Raw genomic sequence first — 16,717 nt, 5'->3', positions numbered from 1 at the left:
TTCTAAGCTTGATAATAAGTAATTCCTTAATTAACATAAAATTGACAACTCTTCTCTTCAAAATGGAACACTCCTGGATTCTCATGTTAATCATGAAACCCTGTTACTCGCACATAAAACCATGGCCTCATGCTGTTATCTGTATATTTTTGTTTTGAGCCTCATGAGTACAAGGAGTTTAATTTGATAACTATTTTTAGGAAAATACTTGATATTATAAACAGATTAAAAGACATGATATAGTAGTGATTAATGAAAATGGAAAAAAATATATATAGCAGCTTAAACCTATCTATATTTGAAAATATGTAGTCACAAGTACCACAAATGCAGAATCAGAGCAGCAGGGAGGTTAGTGCAATTATCCTTTTTCTTCTTTTTAAATTCTGAATCATTGCTATTTAAAAACACCTTGAAGCAAGTCTTTTGTTTTAAAGATTGTTTTTTAAACTAAGGTAGCAAACATTTTACCATGTAATGGCAGTGTTATATGCCGTTATCTTGCTTTGTATAAAGAAAAACAACATGAGAGATTTTTAATACTGGAATTTGGTTACATTATATATTAAGCTTCTACATATAATGATGGGCACTTTGAGAAGCTATTCCTTATCCAGAAACATTTTAATCTCTTAAAAAAGCAAAACAAACAACAGAAAAAAACCCCAAATCTACTTTGCTCCTTTTCACAATAGTGCACATTTTAACCATAATTTAGTTATGGCTACAAAACATCAGAAGAATTTTTTTCTTATGCATCTTCAGTATGATATATTTTTTTAAAAACCCAAACATTTTGTGCCCTTCTAGTCTTGAATTGGCAGAAATATGTCCCAAAAAAGAAACTATTGCATTTCAGCCACATCACCAAAAACCCAGAGCATAATACCCTTTTACTGATGTGTCTTAGAGATTGACATGACCAAAGTCATATATTTTTATTTAATTTCCAACTCCCTTTTCCCACAACATGCACCAATTGAATATATGCTCTGGGAGCCATAAAATGTACCAAACATCTACCTCTTCAAAAGAATGCATTAAAATATTTTTAAGTTTTTTTTTTTGTTTGTTTAAAAGGTGAAAAAAATATAAACAAGAAACTGATTCACTCCCTTACTTCATGCATCCATTAACTAAATCAAAAACAAAGTTTAAAAGCAAGAACAAACTACTGCTGCAAGTTTTTGTAAGTCCATTTTCTCTGTACATACAAACTGCTTACTGAAGGGGAAAAAAAAAATATAATCCATGGTGTGTCTGCTGATTGAAAGGGAGAAACAAGACTGTCATTAGTATCCAAAAACTGGTACATGTATGATCTGCTTTTATAAGGTATATTTCTTTCTCTTCTGTTTTTCATATCCAAAACTTCTAAATGCTATCTTGGGGGCACAGCAGATTAGATTCCAGCACTTGGTGAACAGAATTCACAAGCTGTGACAAAACTGTCATCTTCAGGGTGCAATTTTGTTTATATACACTGTATGTATATATTTTTTTTAGATTTGGCTGTAGTGGACTGGCCATGGTTCAAGTGGGACTATAGCAGTACATGGGTCAAGGACAGTCATTTTGGCTATGTACACATTCATAGTCGGTCCATGGCTTCCAACTAGTAGCGCTATTTCCGAAGGTCTAATACACAAACCTGTAAGAAATTAAAATAATCAGCCAGTAAGCCCAGAGTTTTATTGTACATTTTATATAATTTAACTTTAACATTTCTGTAGTACAGCTTGCAATTTGCTGCATCTTTCCAACTTCACAAAACTAGAAAAAAAGCAACAGTAATCTTGGAAATGGCACTTTACCAAAATAAATCATATAGAATATCTAAGTGGACAAAGGAAACAATGAATTAATATCATTGGGGGGAAAAGAAAAAAAAAACCCACAGTAAAATTTGTAGGGATTACTCTCTGTTAACTAAGAAGTAGAGGGGAAAAAAAGGAAAAAAACAGAACCAAAGTTCAAAATAGACCATTCTCTATTTCCCCAACCCTAATGAAAAACAGTACAAATTATATCAAGCTACACTCCTTGGAAGGAAGATGGGGCAATCTACTTCCGTAGTGATACTGCCTCGGAAACCCAAGGAGGGGTCACTATAAGTCGGGTCCGACTCAACAGCACATAACAACAACATAGTTTTACTTAACAGCTAGTGGCTATGCCTCCTCCATCTTCCCTTTGCTTTTAGAGCTTTGGAAGCCATAACCAGTATTTCTGTAAAGAACTGACCAACTTTATCCTAAAATTTCTCAGTAACACACATTTCTCAATGCAGGAATCACCTGACTCTTAATTCCCTTTCCGCTGGAATACCAACACACTTCTGTGGGGAAGAGAAGGTAGAAATGGGGATTGAAAATTCAAACCACTATTTATTCTCTTAGACTGTTAATTTCCCAACAAAAGTTTACATTAAAAGTAACATTAATTCTTGATTACGAAAATTCTCATTTGGCAAAAAGTCCAGATCTTGTTTACATTTTTTGAATGCAATGAATGTGGACAGTATGCAGCCTTCAGGGAAAAAAGATGACCAATATCCTATCTTTAAATTTATTTACTGGGAACATCTTATCGTACTTACTGAACCATCTGATGCACTGGCTCCAACTTTGTCTCCCGCTGCATTCCAGCAAACTTCAAAAATTCCACCTGTTCCCCTATAGCTGTGAACTAGAGCACCTGTCTAAAAAAACAAAACAAAACAAACAAAAAACTAGAATCACAAAATGATTATGTATCATTATAAATGTAAATATTGAAGTAAATGTATTATATGGCTTTATTTCTAGCAGTATGAGTTGGGGCTTAGCTTCAACTCCAAAATAAATCTAAGTTATGAGACGCTAAAAACACTAACCTACTCTCAACAGATCACATACATACATTCAGTTTCTCCAGTGTTGAAAAACTTTTATGCCAAAGTATCTTTGGCCTCTTTGACATAGTTAATAACCATAAATAACTACAAGTAAATATTCCATGTACATCATGTAATGTATTTTTCTTGTTACTGAAGGATGCATGATTTTGACCAACATGTGGAGAACAAAATAAATTCAGAATTTCTTGGACAAAATTTCTAAAGTGGAAGTACAACTAACTAGTAAAGACAACACCAGAAAGGTCTGTTAGTTACTCTATTTTTACCAAATAGCCCTTAAGCTAAGGTAATTATAAAAGAAGCTAATATAAGAAATGTACATTATTTTTCAAAGTATTTGTTATACATTTTTTAAAAAGTACAATGAGGAACACTAATTATCTCACCAATTTAAATGAATCACAGATAAAGCTACATTATTTCATTCCTTGAGCAATGGAAACAAAATCATCCAGCTGTCAATGAGAAATTAAAACTCAACCCTGAGAATGTATTCACCTATGAAACTAGACATTAAGTAAGGCAATGGTAGTGGCTCTGGTATGAAAACTGGAGAGAAATGGCAAGTATGTTTCTGGTACTCTGCCCTAACACACCTAAAAAATATCTCTGCAGCTTTATAGTGACGGAAATAATCAAGGTAGATGTACCTAAAAAAAGCATGGCAGCAAACCATGTACCCTGTAAATACCTACCCAGAGAGCAGTCCCTAAGTTAACCAGTGGAGTTTGGAAAACTATGTTCTCAAATTAAAACTGGGCAGGCCCAACTGATTTCTTTCTTAGCTAAAATTTCTCACAATTTATGAGATTAATGGGAAATTTGCACATAGTAACCCGTTGTTGTCGAGTCAACTCCACTAGGCCTTATGTATCTACTGTTAGTTAGCACAGAAGAGTGGCACCAACAAAATCTAAAATAAAAATAAAAAGTTTAGAGAGTGAAATTTATACAGAAGTTAAAATTTTGGGTTACAAACTCTCTTCCAAGCACAATTCAAGTTTGAATTGGGCTATTATTGTATCATTGACCCAAATGGCATGCATGGTCAATAAGAGCTATGACATTATAGAAATATAAAATTAAATTTCTACCTCATACCATGTATGAAACATAATCCAAAATGACTTAAGAGAAAAATTGATGATTTGGACACATACATTATTAAATTTCTGTATGATAAATGCCCCTTGAAGAAAATTAAGACAATGATCACTGCAATCCATACAACCAGAGGATTACTATTCAAAATGCATAATCAACTCCAACTTATCATATAAAAAATAGAAAAATGGATTAAATAAATAAAAAGTTATTTAAAAGAGAGAAAGTCCAACTAGATACTAACTATATGAAGATGTATTAATTTCCAATAGTCAAGGAAATCATGCAAATTAAAACAAAATACTATCAAACTGGGGGAAAAATATTAAAATTAAAAGTCTGATAACCTCAGGAAAAGGGAAAAAAGGAAATCTTAGATATTGCCATTAAAAGTATAAACTAGTAGAAAGTGATTACTTGGGACAGGAGAGTTTGGTATATATACATTATGGGCTTAGGATTTCCACTCGAAGTGTGTGCATTAGATAAACTTTCATTCATGTGCACAAGGAAACATGGTAAAAAATGGTCACAGAAATGTTAATAATATTAAAAAGATCTAGAAATCAGAAAATTAATTTAAAAAATGTGCAAGATTTATTGTGCTCTACAGCAATCAAAATAAATTATCATCCTCGAACTATGGTAAAGAACTAAATTTTTAAAAATATAAAGTGGGTAAAAAATAGAAGTTGCAAAAAAATATATGATACCACTTATGTATAATTTTAACACAAAAGGTAGTAGCATACATCATTTATCACAGGGTACATACTCTCCAGGATTACTACAGCATCTAAGAAGAGGAGAGGAGAGGAGAGGAGGTGAACACTTTATCTGTATCTACATCTTACCATGTATGAAAGTGAGAGAGATCTAAAACAACTGTGGCAAAATGGTTCTGTCTATTAAATATGAGTGTGGTTAACTATAAGAATGTTACATTATTTTCTGTGTATTTAAAATATTTTATAATAATAAATGAAAATGAACAGAAACAAATTGAATATACACTGAGATTTACATACTTATACATTCACAAATTATTCAATTTGTTCAGTTTGATAAGGCTGAGTTACGTTCACAATTAGTTTCCTACCACAAACACAAACACAAACACAAACTTAACATAAAAATCAGGAATAAATGTTTTAAAAATATATACTATAGTTAGAGCATATATCCAATAAAGACACATAGTGATAAAAAGAGTAAATAGTAGAGTAAAAACGATAAAATATTAAAGAGCAATATTTATACTTTCAAATGTAATTTAAGACTATGGTTTAGTATTTGTTCAAATAGGAAAAAAATTTGCAACTCAGATGATAAACCCTTGACAACTTCAATTTCTTCTCCATTTATCATGATGTTACTTATTGGTCCAGTTGTGAGGATTTTGGTTTTCTTTATGTTGATGTATAATTCATACTGAAGCCTGTAGTCTTTGATCTTCATCAGTAAGTACTTCAAGTCATCTTCACTTTCAGCAAGTAAGGTTGTGTCATCTGCATATTGTAGGTGTTAATGAGTCTTCCTTTAATCCCAATACCATCTTCTTCTTCATTTAGTCCAAGTTTCTGGCTTATCTGCTCAGCAGACAGATTGAATAAGTATGGTGGAAGGATATAGCACCAACACATACCTTTCCTGATTTTAAACCATGCAGTGTTCCCCTTTTGTTTGAATGACTGCCTCTTAGTTTGTGCACAGGTTCCTCATGAACACAACTAAGTGTTCTGGAATTCCTATTCTTCCTAATGTTATCCATAATTTGTTATGATCCAATAGCTGAATGCCTGTGCATAGTCAAAAACACAGAGCTAAACATCCTTCTGGTTTCTTTTTTTGCTTTTAGCCAAATCCATGTGACATCAGCAGTGGTATCCCTCTTTCCACATCCTCTTCTGAATCTGCTTTGAATTTCTGGCAGTTCCCTATTGACGTTCTGCTGCAGCTGTTTTTGAATTATCTTCAGCCAAATTTTACTTGCAGGTGACATTAATGATACTGTTTGATAATTTCTGCTTTCTGTTGGATCACCTTTCTTTGGAATGTTCAAAAATATGGAACTCTTCCACTTGGTTTGCCAAGTAGCTGTCTTCCACATTTCTCGGCATAGACAAGTGAGTGCTTCTAGTGTTGCACCCATTTACTGAAACATCTCAACAGGAATTCCATCAATTCTTGGAGCCTTGTTTTTCATTGATGCCTGCAGTATAGCTTGGACTTGTTCCATCAGAACCACCAGTTCTTGATCTTATGCTACCCTCCTAAAATGGCTAAATGCCAAACAATTCTTTTTATTACAGTGACCCTATATATCCCTCCTATTTCTTTTGATGCTTCCTGAATCATTCAACATTTTTTCCCTAGAATCCTTTAATATTACAACTGGAAGATTGATTTTTTTCTTCAGTTTGAGAAATGCCAAGTATGTTCTTCCCTTTTGGTTGTCTAACTCCAGGTCTTTTTTTTCATTGTATTATGAACCACCCTTTAAATTCGTGTTCAGCTCTTTTACTTGATTGTATCTTCCTTTTGGGTTAGCTACTCTATGTTTAAGAACAAGTTTCAACTTGCTTACCTGTACAATATCAAAAATTGTATTATTTTACAATTGAGAATTAAATAATTGCCACTAGAAGAATGAGAAATCAAAAAGGCAACAGGCAAATGTTTCCTACTAAATATTAGAGTAGTTGACCATTTAAAATAACACAGACATACCTGTGTGTTCCAGATGTGCACACATTTGTCAAAAGAACCACTTGCCAGATACCTGCCATCAGGACTGAAAGCTACACTGTATACAGGCTCTTGGTGTTTTGTCAAAGTGTGAATGCAAATCCCTCGGTCTACATCCCATAACCTAACAGTAGAATCGAAGGATGCACTGCAAGGGAAAAAAATTATAAGCAATGAAATACTCTCACAGCCCCCACCCCCAATTCATATAGCTGGACCTAAATTCCTTATGAGAGGTAGGATAGGCTGCTAGGAAGAAAGCATTCTGGGAATTGCAAGCTAACCGAGAGGAGGCAGTTTAAAGTAATCTCAAAATTCATGAACTGCATGTAAGTGAGCTAATTCACTGTAATCTTTTTCTTTTTAAATAAGCCCTTTAATTGATGGACCATTTTGAACACTAATGGACCACATTTTACAATTTATCTTTTTTGTAACAAAGTTAAAAAATGTCATTGTACTATGCCACAATTATTGGGGAATTAATTAGTAATTTTTATCAACCAATATTGGCTATGATTGGACATAAGAACTTTTAGGACCTGAAATACTGATAATAAAACCCTGTGTTTAAAAGTTGCAGGATACATTAACATCTCATGGAATCTTCCCTAGTTTTCTCCCATACTTACTGGACATTTTATTTGATAAGACGTATAAAAAGAAGAAAAAAACAAAAATATTACCTTGCTAACATAAGGTTGGCATTTGGATTATTTGTTCCTGGTCCTGTTGGACTCCATTTGATAGTATAAATTTCTTTATTATGTGCTTGCAAATCATGGACACAATTGTCCTGTTTCATACTCCATATCTAAACAATCAAACAAAAAAAAAAAATGTATTCTTCTTCCAAACAATGACCATTCTTAAAATACTATCTTGCCATCCAAAATACAAGTGGTAGAATCAGAATAATGATACAGAAGTCAAAGGAATATTGTCAAGGAAATTAGAATGTAATTGACTATATTTAATACTTACTTATCTAAAATAAATGAGCTCTGAAGGCATAGTGCCTAAGGCATGTGACTGGTAACCAGACGGTTGGTGGTTCAAACCCACCAGCCACTCCAAAGAAGGAAAACTGGGCAATCTATTTCCATAAAGATTTACCACCTCGGAAACCCAAGGAGGGGTCACTATGAGTCAAAACTGACTCAATGGCAGTGAGTTTGGGGTTTTTTATTGTTGGTTTTATCTAAGAAATTATAAATTAGCTTCAAGATATTCCAAAATACTCACTATTGTGAGGGTTGAGGAATGAATTGACTCCAACTATTCTAAGATTATTTTTCTAAATTACTTTTAATAGCGTCATATGGTATAAACTTCAGTATTTAATAAATTCCATGATTAATTACTAAAATGTTGGAAGCATTAGATTTTATGCTATCCCTTTAATTAAAGATCTGTATTATAAATTCCTCTAGAATTTAAAATCTGGAAATATTATACAATGGAGAGGAGAAAATAACTAAGAACTTATTAATACTAATGTTTTATATGTAAGCCGTCATGAGAAGTAACAAAGTTAAAATGGTAGAGAATAAACCTTTACTGAGTGAAAACATACTTTATATATAAATTTTTAAATGAATTATTCTTATAAGCAACAAGAGAAGTTTAAACCAAGAGTATTTTTGTCCAAATCATTCAATAAAGATATGAAAGGGTTGGGAACTTTGCAATATCTTGCCAAACACAAATACCAAAACTAGATGTCAATGAAGAAACAAAAATTAGCTGGATTTCATATTCTGCAACATACAATTTATCGTTTTTGTAACAATTAAAGTTAAAATTGATATAATTCATCAAGTTTGATGAAAGTTATACAACGTAACTGATAATAAAGCAGTATCATGTTTGTTTTTTTTTTGCACTCTGTATTTGTAACTCCAAATGACACATTTCATTTGACTTTTCAATAGCATTAGATATTATAGACCACTCCCATCCCTCTCCTCCCTTGAAATATTCTCTTACACATCTTACCACATTGGTCTTCCTTTTGGAACTATGAGAGAGATGTTCCGAAAGGTTTTAAAATAGCCAGAGTAGCCACACTGTGCAAAACCCCTACCCATTTCTCCTATGATAACCAAATTACCTTCAAAGTCATGTCATCAGAACAGGAGGCCAGGAGATTGCCTGTTGGGTCCCACTTGATAGCATTTACTTCATTCTAAAATTAACGGTAAATATTCACATTTTCACTTTATAGACTGGTTTGCCTTCAGAAATTAAACATACATACTTCACATTCACTCTGAAACATTACTTTTTCATCATCATCACTTTAAGCAGGAAAAAACAAAACAAAACAAAACTGGGGATTTCTCACTGTGTGTCCCTGGAATGTTTTAATAGGTCTGTCTTGTCCCAGTTTGCAGACATGAATGCACATATCTGTACTGCAAGAAGCAAAGGTGTTGTTGCTCTGCCAATCAACATCCAATGCTGGTGCTGGAAAGAAAAAAAAGGTAAAGTTTTCATTTCTTCCACATGTACTAAAATGGAGGCATTTTAGTTTTGATTCATAGTTGGACATTCTTATGTATACTAGTAGTTTTTATACCCTTTAAGAAACTAAGTATTTTTTAAAATTTATGCATTTATATTAATAAATACTAACATTTAAAAATGTCACTTTAGTTGTCTCTATGTGAAGAACAGTCTAATAGAACACTGACCTAGAAAAGGAGTGATTAGGGTGCTTGTCACCTTACTCTACAGATTACTAGCACTGGTCTTGGTTTCTTATTTGTAAAATGGTAAAATTAAACGTGATGATGTAATTCCTTTTACTTTAAAATTCTGTTGAGTGTTCAATGGACACAAAGCCTTGATTCTGCCACTCTCTAATAAGTGAATACTAAATAAGTCACTTAACCTCTATTTCCTCATCTAAAAATAGGGATAATATATACCTTAATTTGTGACACATAGGGATGTTGTGCAAATCTAGTGAGAAGATGTGTGTAAAAAATATCTTACAAATCACAAGAGTTTGACAAATGTTACACCAAAATGAGATCATCCACTCAACTGATGAAGAATATTGCTTATGATTTAAACATGTATTTTCTTTCTAAGTGATTCTTATCAAATACCTCTTAAAATCTACATCAGTGAATTTAAAATTTCACAGGCCCAAAAGCTAGCTGGCATTTAATACTTATTCTGATTTTAGCTCTTGTATGATTAAAGATTTTTCCATTTTCCCCTGCTGTAAGGTGCAAAGGCTCTCTATAATTAGTAATGACAGCAGTAATTGGGTTAAGCAACAGCAACATATTAAGAGCACTGGATTCAGAAAAAGGATCGAAAACTATGGTTCAAGAGCCAAATCCAACCCACTGCCTGTTTTAATGCGGGGCATGAACTAACAATGGTTTTTACATTTTCATTCAGTTGAAGTGAAATTAAAAAAGACACATGGTATATGAAAATATATGAAATTTATATTTTAGTGTCCATAAGTAAAATTGTATTAGAACACAGCCAAGCTTATTCATTTACATATTGTCTATAACTGATTTTCCACAACAACAGCAGATTTGTGTAGTTGTTACAGAGCTCCTATGGCCCACAAAGCTAAATATTTACTTTCCAGTTCTATACGGAGAAAGTTTGTGAATCCTCAATTTAGAGTAGAGATTTAAGACAGGAGGAGAAAAACAAGAGGGTTAAACTGAATTATACGTATTTTTAGAATAGAAAGCATTTTGTAAAGCGGAACAGAGCTGGTGTCTGTGGGATGGACAGAAAAACAGCCATTCCCTAATTGTGTGCATCTAAGTACAGTAGTAACTGAAGAAAATCGCTAGAAAAGAACATGTTTGATAAAGCAGAGGGTCAGTGAAAACGAGGGACACCCTTAACGAGACGGATTGACACAACAGACACAACAATGGACTCAAATACACCAATGATAACTTAGAAAGGAAAAATTAATCAGTATTTTCAGAATTACAGGAAGAAAGTAGAAGAGGGGGGAGACAAAGGGCAATAGGAAAGAAGGAAACTGATTTTATTAACTGGCTAAATAAAGACAACCAAGTAAATAAATACTAAAACTTATAGGTGTAGCTCAAGTAAGCTAAAGACAGTAAATAGGGCCAGACTATGGAAGGACTAGCTTTGGGTGTATTTCTATAATGAGTAGGGGACACTACCTGGATTGAGACTACCCTACACAAAGTAATACTTACAAGATGGGAAGGGAAATGTTTAATGAGCATTTACTGTGGAGGGTATGGAACTTGAGACTATGAGATATTTGATATATTTAACCCTCCCAAGAAGTATTATGAAAAATACAATAGTTTATTAAAAGCATTAATATAAATTCACCTTTGTACAAAATTTCAAATTTTGAGAATTATCCCAAATGAAAACATAACAAAACAAAACAAAAAAAAGAGAATCACATACATTAGATGGTAGGCACGCAATATTTCTACCACTGTCATAAGGCAATAAGACTTTAGCAGTGTGTAGTCCTCACCTGCCTCAATAGCTCCTCCTTCCCTGGGCTGTGTGTCCAATCTCCAGCCTGGGAGTGCTTTGCTGCTAATAACTCCAGTGGTAAAGGTCTCCAGAGAACTATGCTGCTGTGGCCTACGTCCTTTACCCCAAGAGTGTGTATGGCATGGTAGGTGTGCATGTGAGGGGCCTGCCAAATACTAAGCTTTATTAAATATATTAAATATTGTAACTTATTATTGTAAAAACAATTTTAACAAATTGTTCTTGGGTAAATTAACTGTTCTAGTGTCAAGAAGTGGCCAATAAATAAAAGGTGGTCAAGTAACTGTCTATCCTCATTACTCACAGATTCTTTATTTGCACATTTGTCTATCTGCTAAAAAGACTCCTGGTGCTTTTCAGGTCATTTACAAACATGCTCATGAGCATTGTGGCAAGAAATTCCAGGCTGAGGTTGAACAAGGCTAATTCAGTATTTTCTAATTCAGTGTTCACAGGGGCTTTACTGAACAAAACTACCACAAAGAGAACTGCTTGTATATGCCAAGTTGCCAAGCAACTTACAAATGTTAGAGAAAAGGGTAAGAAAAACAAGTACATCTTTACATTCTTAAAGAAGGAAAGAAATGAAAACAAAAGAACAAACCAAATTGTATAAACCAAGTTAAATTACTTGGGGGAGGTGGGAGAGGAATGCTGCCACATGGTTGTGTGATTAATCGTCAAATAAAATGGTTACAGATTGATCTAATCTAAAAACACATACCTCCTTAATTTTACATTTATTCCTAAAATAATTGAGTCTAGAAAATATGAATTCTTTAGGAATGCATTTACCATGTATTTTTATGTAAGTGGTAATGTGAAGGGTGTATGTTTGCTATTACTGGTCTTACTTTAAACATGATAAAAGAGGTTATTAAGAAAAATTCATTAATCTGTCCAAGGTTATGCAATCTTTTGAAATCCAGGAACAAAGATTAAAATTTTGCCTACCCAATTCTAATTTAATTTCACTAATCCATGAAACCTCCAAAATTTAAAAAGGGAAAGAATAAACCTATGAGGAAGGAGAGAAAGGCACATTTGTTACTCATCTACCTTTTACGCTTAAGCTAGAGTTTACATGGTAGAAAATGATGTAATCAAAAATATAGTTAATTAAAGATGCATAATAAACTTCTATTTCCAACCAAGATGGAGTAACAAGGACTAAATTTACCTCCTGTCCAAAACAAACAAAAAACTTACAAAATGTATGAAATAACAATTTAAGACACCGGACATCAGGCAATGAAGGACACTTGTCCCTGACAGACAATAAATTAACAAAATGCCCCCAAATTGCCCAAGCTTATGATCTAAAAAGAATTTCCCAGTCATAGCACAGGAGAGGATGATTCTCCTTAGGGAAAATCAATGGGAATCATGAATTCAGGAGACAAAGCTGGTCTGGGGAAAACAAGGGAGCTCAGGTTCTAAGAGTATTAAAGAAGAGAGAACTACAAAGAGATTTGTAAAAGATGCAATGAGTATCATTCATGCATTCAGCTGATTACTAATTGGCACAGGTATGTGAAGAAACCAGGTGAGGCAGGAAAAAGAACCATTCAAAAGGATTAGAAGAAAAAACTCCTGATATTCAAGATATAAACTGGGAATAGTGCTGATAATCCTACCAGTCTCCAGTGTATGTAGTAAATCACATAGTGTGGCTTTTCTAGCCATAGTCTTTATAAACTTAGTGGTGGGATATGCCACCAACAATTAAGTAGCTCCTAATTGTTAAAGTTATCCACCTGGGGTATTTCTGTTGCGAGTAGCAAGAAGCAATTTTCTGGGAAGTTCACTGTCTCTCAGGTGTGTGGAACTCTGGTATTGGGAGTGGTTGATTTTGCCATGCTTCCGGGCTTGAAGTGAGCCCTCCTAGAGGCAGAGAAGGTGAATAGCTCTCGTTGCTGGCTGAGAGAGATGCGTGGCTAAGAGTCTGACCTGTTACTGAAAGAGATGCTCAGCTGAGAGACAGCAGCAGTGGAACCAAGAGACATGAGACAGAGCATCAGACTTAACTGGCACAGAGAGGCAGAGGCCAGGCCGAAAGACCAAGGGCCATAGAGGTTTTATTTTTTCCAAATAAAAAAAAACAGAGAAGGAAAACTGTGGTGGGGTGTGTGTGTGTGTGGGGGGGGAGAATATGAACAGTAAATTGTGGTAAAACTTCAAGTGGATTACATAAAGTAGTCAGAGCCTCAGGTAAAAAGGGGAAAGCAGGAGGAAAATAATTGAAAATATGGTCACAAAATTTTCATATTTGGTGCAAATTACGAACTAACAAAACGAGGAAGCCTAAAGAACTCCAAAGTCAAGAAACATGAAGCAAACTTATCAAGACACAACACAGTCCAACTGTTGAAAAACAGCGGTACCAAGAAAATCTTAAAAGCAGTCAGAGAAAAAAAAGATAATTTATGTACAGATAAGCAAAGACAAAAATATAACAGATTTCTTGTCAAAAATAATGCATATGGAGCAGGGCAACATATTATTTAAAGTACTGAAAGGAAAAGAAAAAAAAAAATCTGTCAACCCAGAATTCTATACCCAGCAAGATGGCTTTCAAAAATGATGGAGAAACACTTTTTCAGACATAAAAAAAGTCAGAGTTCACAGCAGACTTACACTATAAGAAATGTTAAAAGAAGCACTTCAGGCAGAAAATAATAATAATAATAATACACATCTATGCAAAGGAATAAAGAGCAACAGAAATGTAGCTACATGCATAAATTAGATTATTGTTTAATCTCTTTAAAATACCACTTGAAGGCAAATAGTGATAAATTAAGATGTATACTGGAAATCACTAAAATAATAAAAGAATTACATTTAATAGGCCAAAAAAAGGAGAAATAAAGGTAATCATAACAATATTAAATTAAGCAATCCAAAGGCAGAAAAGGGGGGGGGGAAGAGATGAATAGAAATAAGATCAATTTCAATGTAACCATACCAAGAATCACACATGAAATGTAAATGGTCTAAATACAAAATATTATAATTAAAAGTCAGGGACTGTAATATTGAATTAAAAAGAGTGACTATATGCTGCCTACATGAAATACATTTTAAATATAAAGACACCAATAGATTAAAAGTAAAAGGATGGAAAAAGATGTGTCATGCTAACACTAATCAAAAGAAAGCTAGAGTGGCTGTATTAATACTGGACAAGGTACTGGAAACAAAAGGTAGATTTCAGAGCACAGAATATTAACATATAAAAATAGAGCAGAATGATGAAGGAGGGGTCCAATTCAGTAAGATACAACATTCCTAAATGTTTATGGACCTATTAATATTGTTTCAAAATACATGAGGCAAAAATTGACAGCTTAAAAAAAGGGAAGAAAAGAAAGAAAGGATTGTTTTTCTAAGTTTTAGTTGAGATTTCAATATCCCTCTCTCAATAATGGATATAAGAAGAAGATAGAAAGGCAGTTAGCTTATAAAAGATTTGAACATTAACAAGCAAGTTGACCTGACATTACAGGAACAATGGAAATAAATTTTAAAAATCAGTATTAGATCTTTAGAAAACTACCAAATATTCAGAAACTATTAATATACTTCTAAGTAACCCATGGGTCAAAGAAGATGAAATTGCAACATATAAAAAATCGTGAGATGCCATTTAGTAGAGGTAAATTTATAGCCTAAAAGTCCATATTAGACAAGAAAGGTCTCAAATGAATGACCTCAGCTTCAACCTCAAGGAAACAAAGGGAGGAAAAAAAAAAAAAAGGCAAATTAGCCTGGCATCAAAACATCCATAAAAGAACAAGTTAGTAAACGTAGCATTCTTCAAAATTATGAACTTCTACCCACCAGCCACTCCTCGGAAGGAAGGTTGGGCAATCCTACTTCCGCAGTGATACTGCCTCAGAAACCCAAGAAGGGGTCGCTATGAGTTGGGGCCAACTCGACGGCACATAACAACAACAACAGTTTTCGAAAAACACTGTTAAATGAATGCAAAGACAAGCCACACACTGGTAACAAATATCTGTAAAACATATATATCTAATAAAGGACTTGTATCCAGAATACATAAAGAACTCAAAATTTAGATTTAAGAGAACTCAATGAAATAAAGGATCCAAAGAGTAGACACTTCAACAAAGAAGGTACATGTTGTTGTTAGGTGCCATCAACAAGAACAACAACATGTACCTTCTTTGTTGAAGTGTCTGTTCTTTGGATCTTTTATTTCATTTGAAATGTAGATCTAAAATTATAAATTTACGAGAACTCAATGAAAAAAAAGATCAAAGAACAGACATTTCAGCAAAGAAGGTACACAGATAAGCAAATAAGCATATAAAAAAATTCTCAACATCATTCTTCATTAATAAATGCAAATTAAAACTACAGCAAGATACCAGCACACACCTGTTAGAGTAGCTACAATTAAAAAGACTGACACATACTACTAAGTAGTGCCAAAGATATAGAGGACCTTAAACTCTCATCCACTGCTGGTAGGAATGTAAACTACTTTAGCAAAACAGTTTGACAGTTCCTTAAAAGATGCACCTACCATATGGTCCACCCAAAGATTCTAGGTATTTACTCAGAAGAAATGAAAGCTTATGTCAGACTAAAGACTTGTACATGAATCGTCATAGAAGCTTTATTTGTAATACTAAAAAACTGAAAACAACTCAGATTTCTTTCAAAAGATATGGATAAACATTCTACATAATGGAAAACTACTTAACAATAAAAACGAATGTGCAGCTCATATCTGTTACAACATGGCGGAATTCAAAATAATATGCAATGAAAGCCAGAATAAAAAAGTGTATACTGTATGGTTTCATTTATATAAAATTACACACTAATTTATAGTGACAGAAAGCAGATCAGTTATTATCTGAAGACAGGAGGGAGAAGTATCAGAAGAGGTTGAAGGAAACTTCTGAAGGTGACGAATGTTTCTACTTTCTTGAGTGTGGTAATGGTTTCAAGGACACATAAAAACCCACTGCCATCAAGTCGGTGCCAACTCATAGAGACTTCCACTGGCTTTCCAAGGCTGCACATCTTTACAGAAGTAGATTACCTCAACTTCCTCCCACAAAGCAGTTGTTGGGTCTGAATTGCTGACCTTCTAGTAGCAGCCAAATGCCTTACCCACTGAGCCACCAGAGCACATGTCAAAATGTCCCAATACACAAAACTTCGTAAGTACATTTAGTTTTATGTTAATTATGCCTTAATAAAGCTATTTAAAAAACAAGAAAGTATGGTAATAAAGAATACTGAGTAAACTGAAGTTTGAAAATGATTTCAATTAATATCTACTTTATGCAATTGTTTGTATTCAAATACTTGCTGCTGCTGAGTCAATTTCACGTATTAGAGTAGAATTCACACACAGGGTTTTCTTGATTATGATTTTCACGAAAGCAA

The 16,717-nt window shown here is 33.6% G+C and overlaps 1 protein-coding gene across 1 annotated transcript in view; it reads right to left on the bottom strand.

The window, feature by feature from the left end:
- Window positions 1-1,624: 1,624 nt before the first annotated feature.
- TBL1XR1 (TBL1X receptor 1) overlaps window positions 1,625-16,717 on the bottom strand; it is a 45,176-nt gene continuing 30,083 nt past the window's right edge. Inside the window, exons 9-14 of the mRNA XM_007948285.2 lie at window positions 9,099-9,220; window positions 8,865-8,939; window positions 7,438-7,565; window positions 6,734-6,899; window positions 2,600-2,701; window positions 1,625-1,651 (exon numbers count right to left, since the gene is read on the bottom strand). Of these exons, the coding sequence (XP_007946476.1) occupies window positions 1,625-1,651; window positions 2,600-2,701; window positions 6,734-6,899; window positions 7,438-7,565; window positions 8,865-8,939; window positions 9,099-9,220 (620 nt within the window). The remainder of the gene's footprint in view (window positions 1,652-2,599; window positions 2,702-6,733; window positions 6,900-7,437; window positions 7,566-8,864; window positions 8,940-9,098; window positions 9,221-16,717) is intronic.

Source organism: Orycteropus afer, unplaced genomic scaffold, assembly GCF_000298275.1.
Source record: "Orycteropus afer afer isolate SDZICR_OR568_19922 unplaced genomic scaffold, OryAfe1.0 scaffold00210, whole genome shotgun sequence".
Classification (NCBI taxonomy): Eukaryota; Metazoa; Chordata; class Mammalia; order Tubulidentata; family Orycteropodidae; genus Orycteropus; species Orycteropus afer.
The sequence above is the reverse complement of the archived record's forward strand: the minus strand, read 5'-3'. Positions and strand labels throughout refer to the sequence as shown.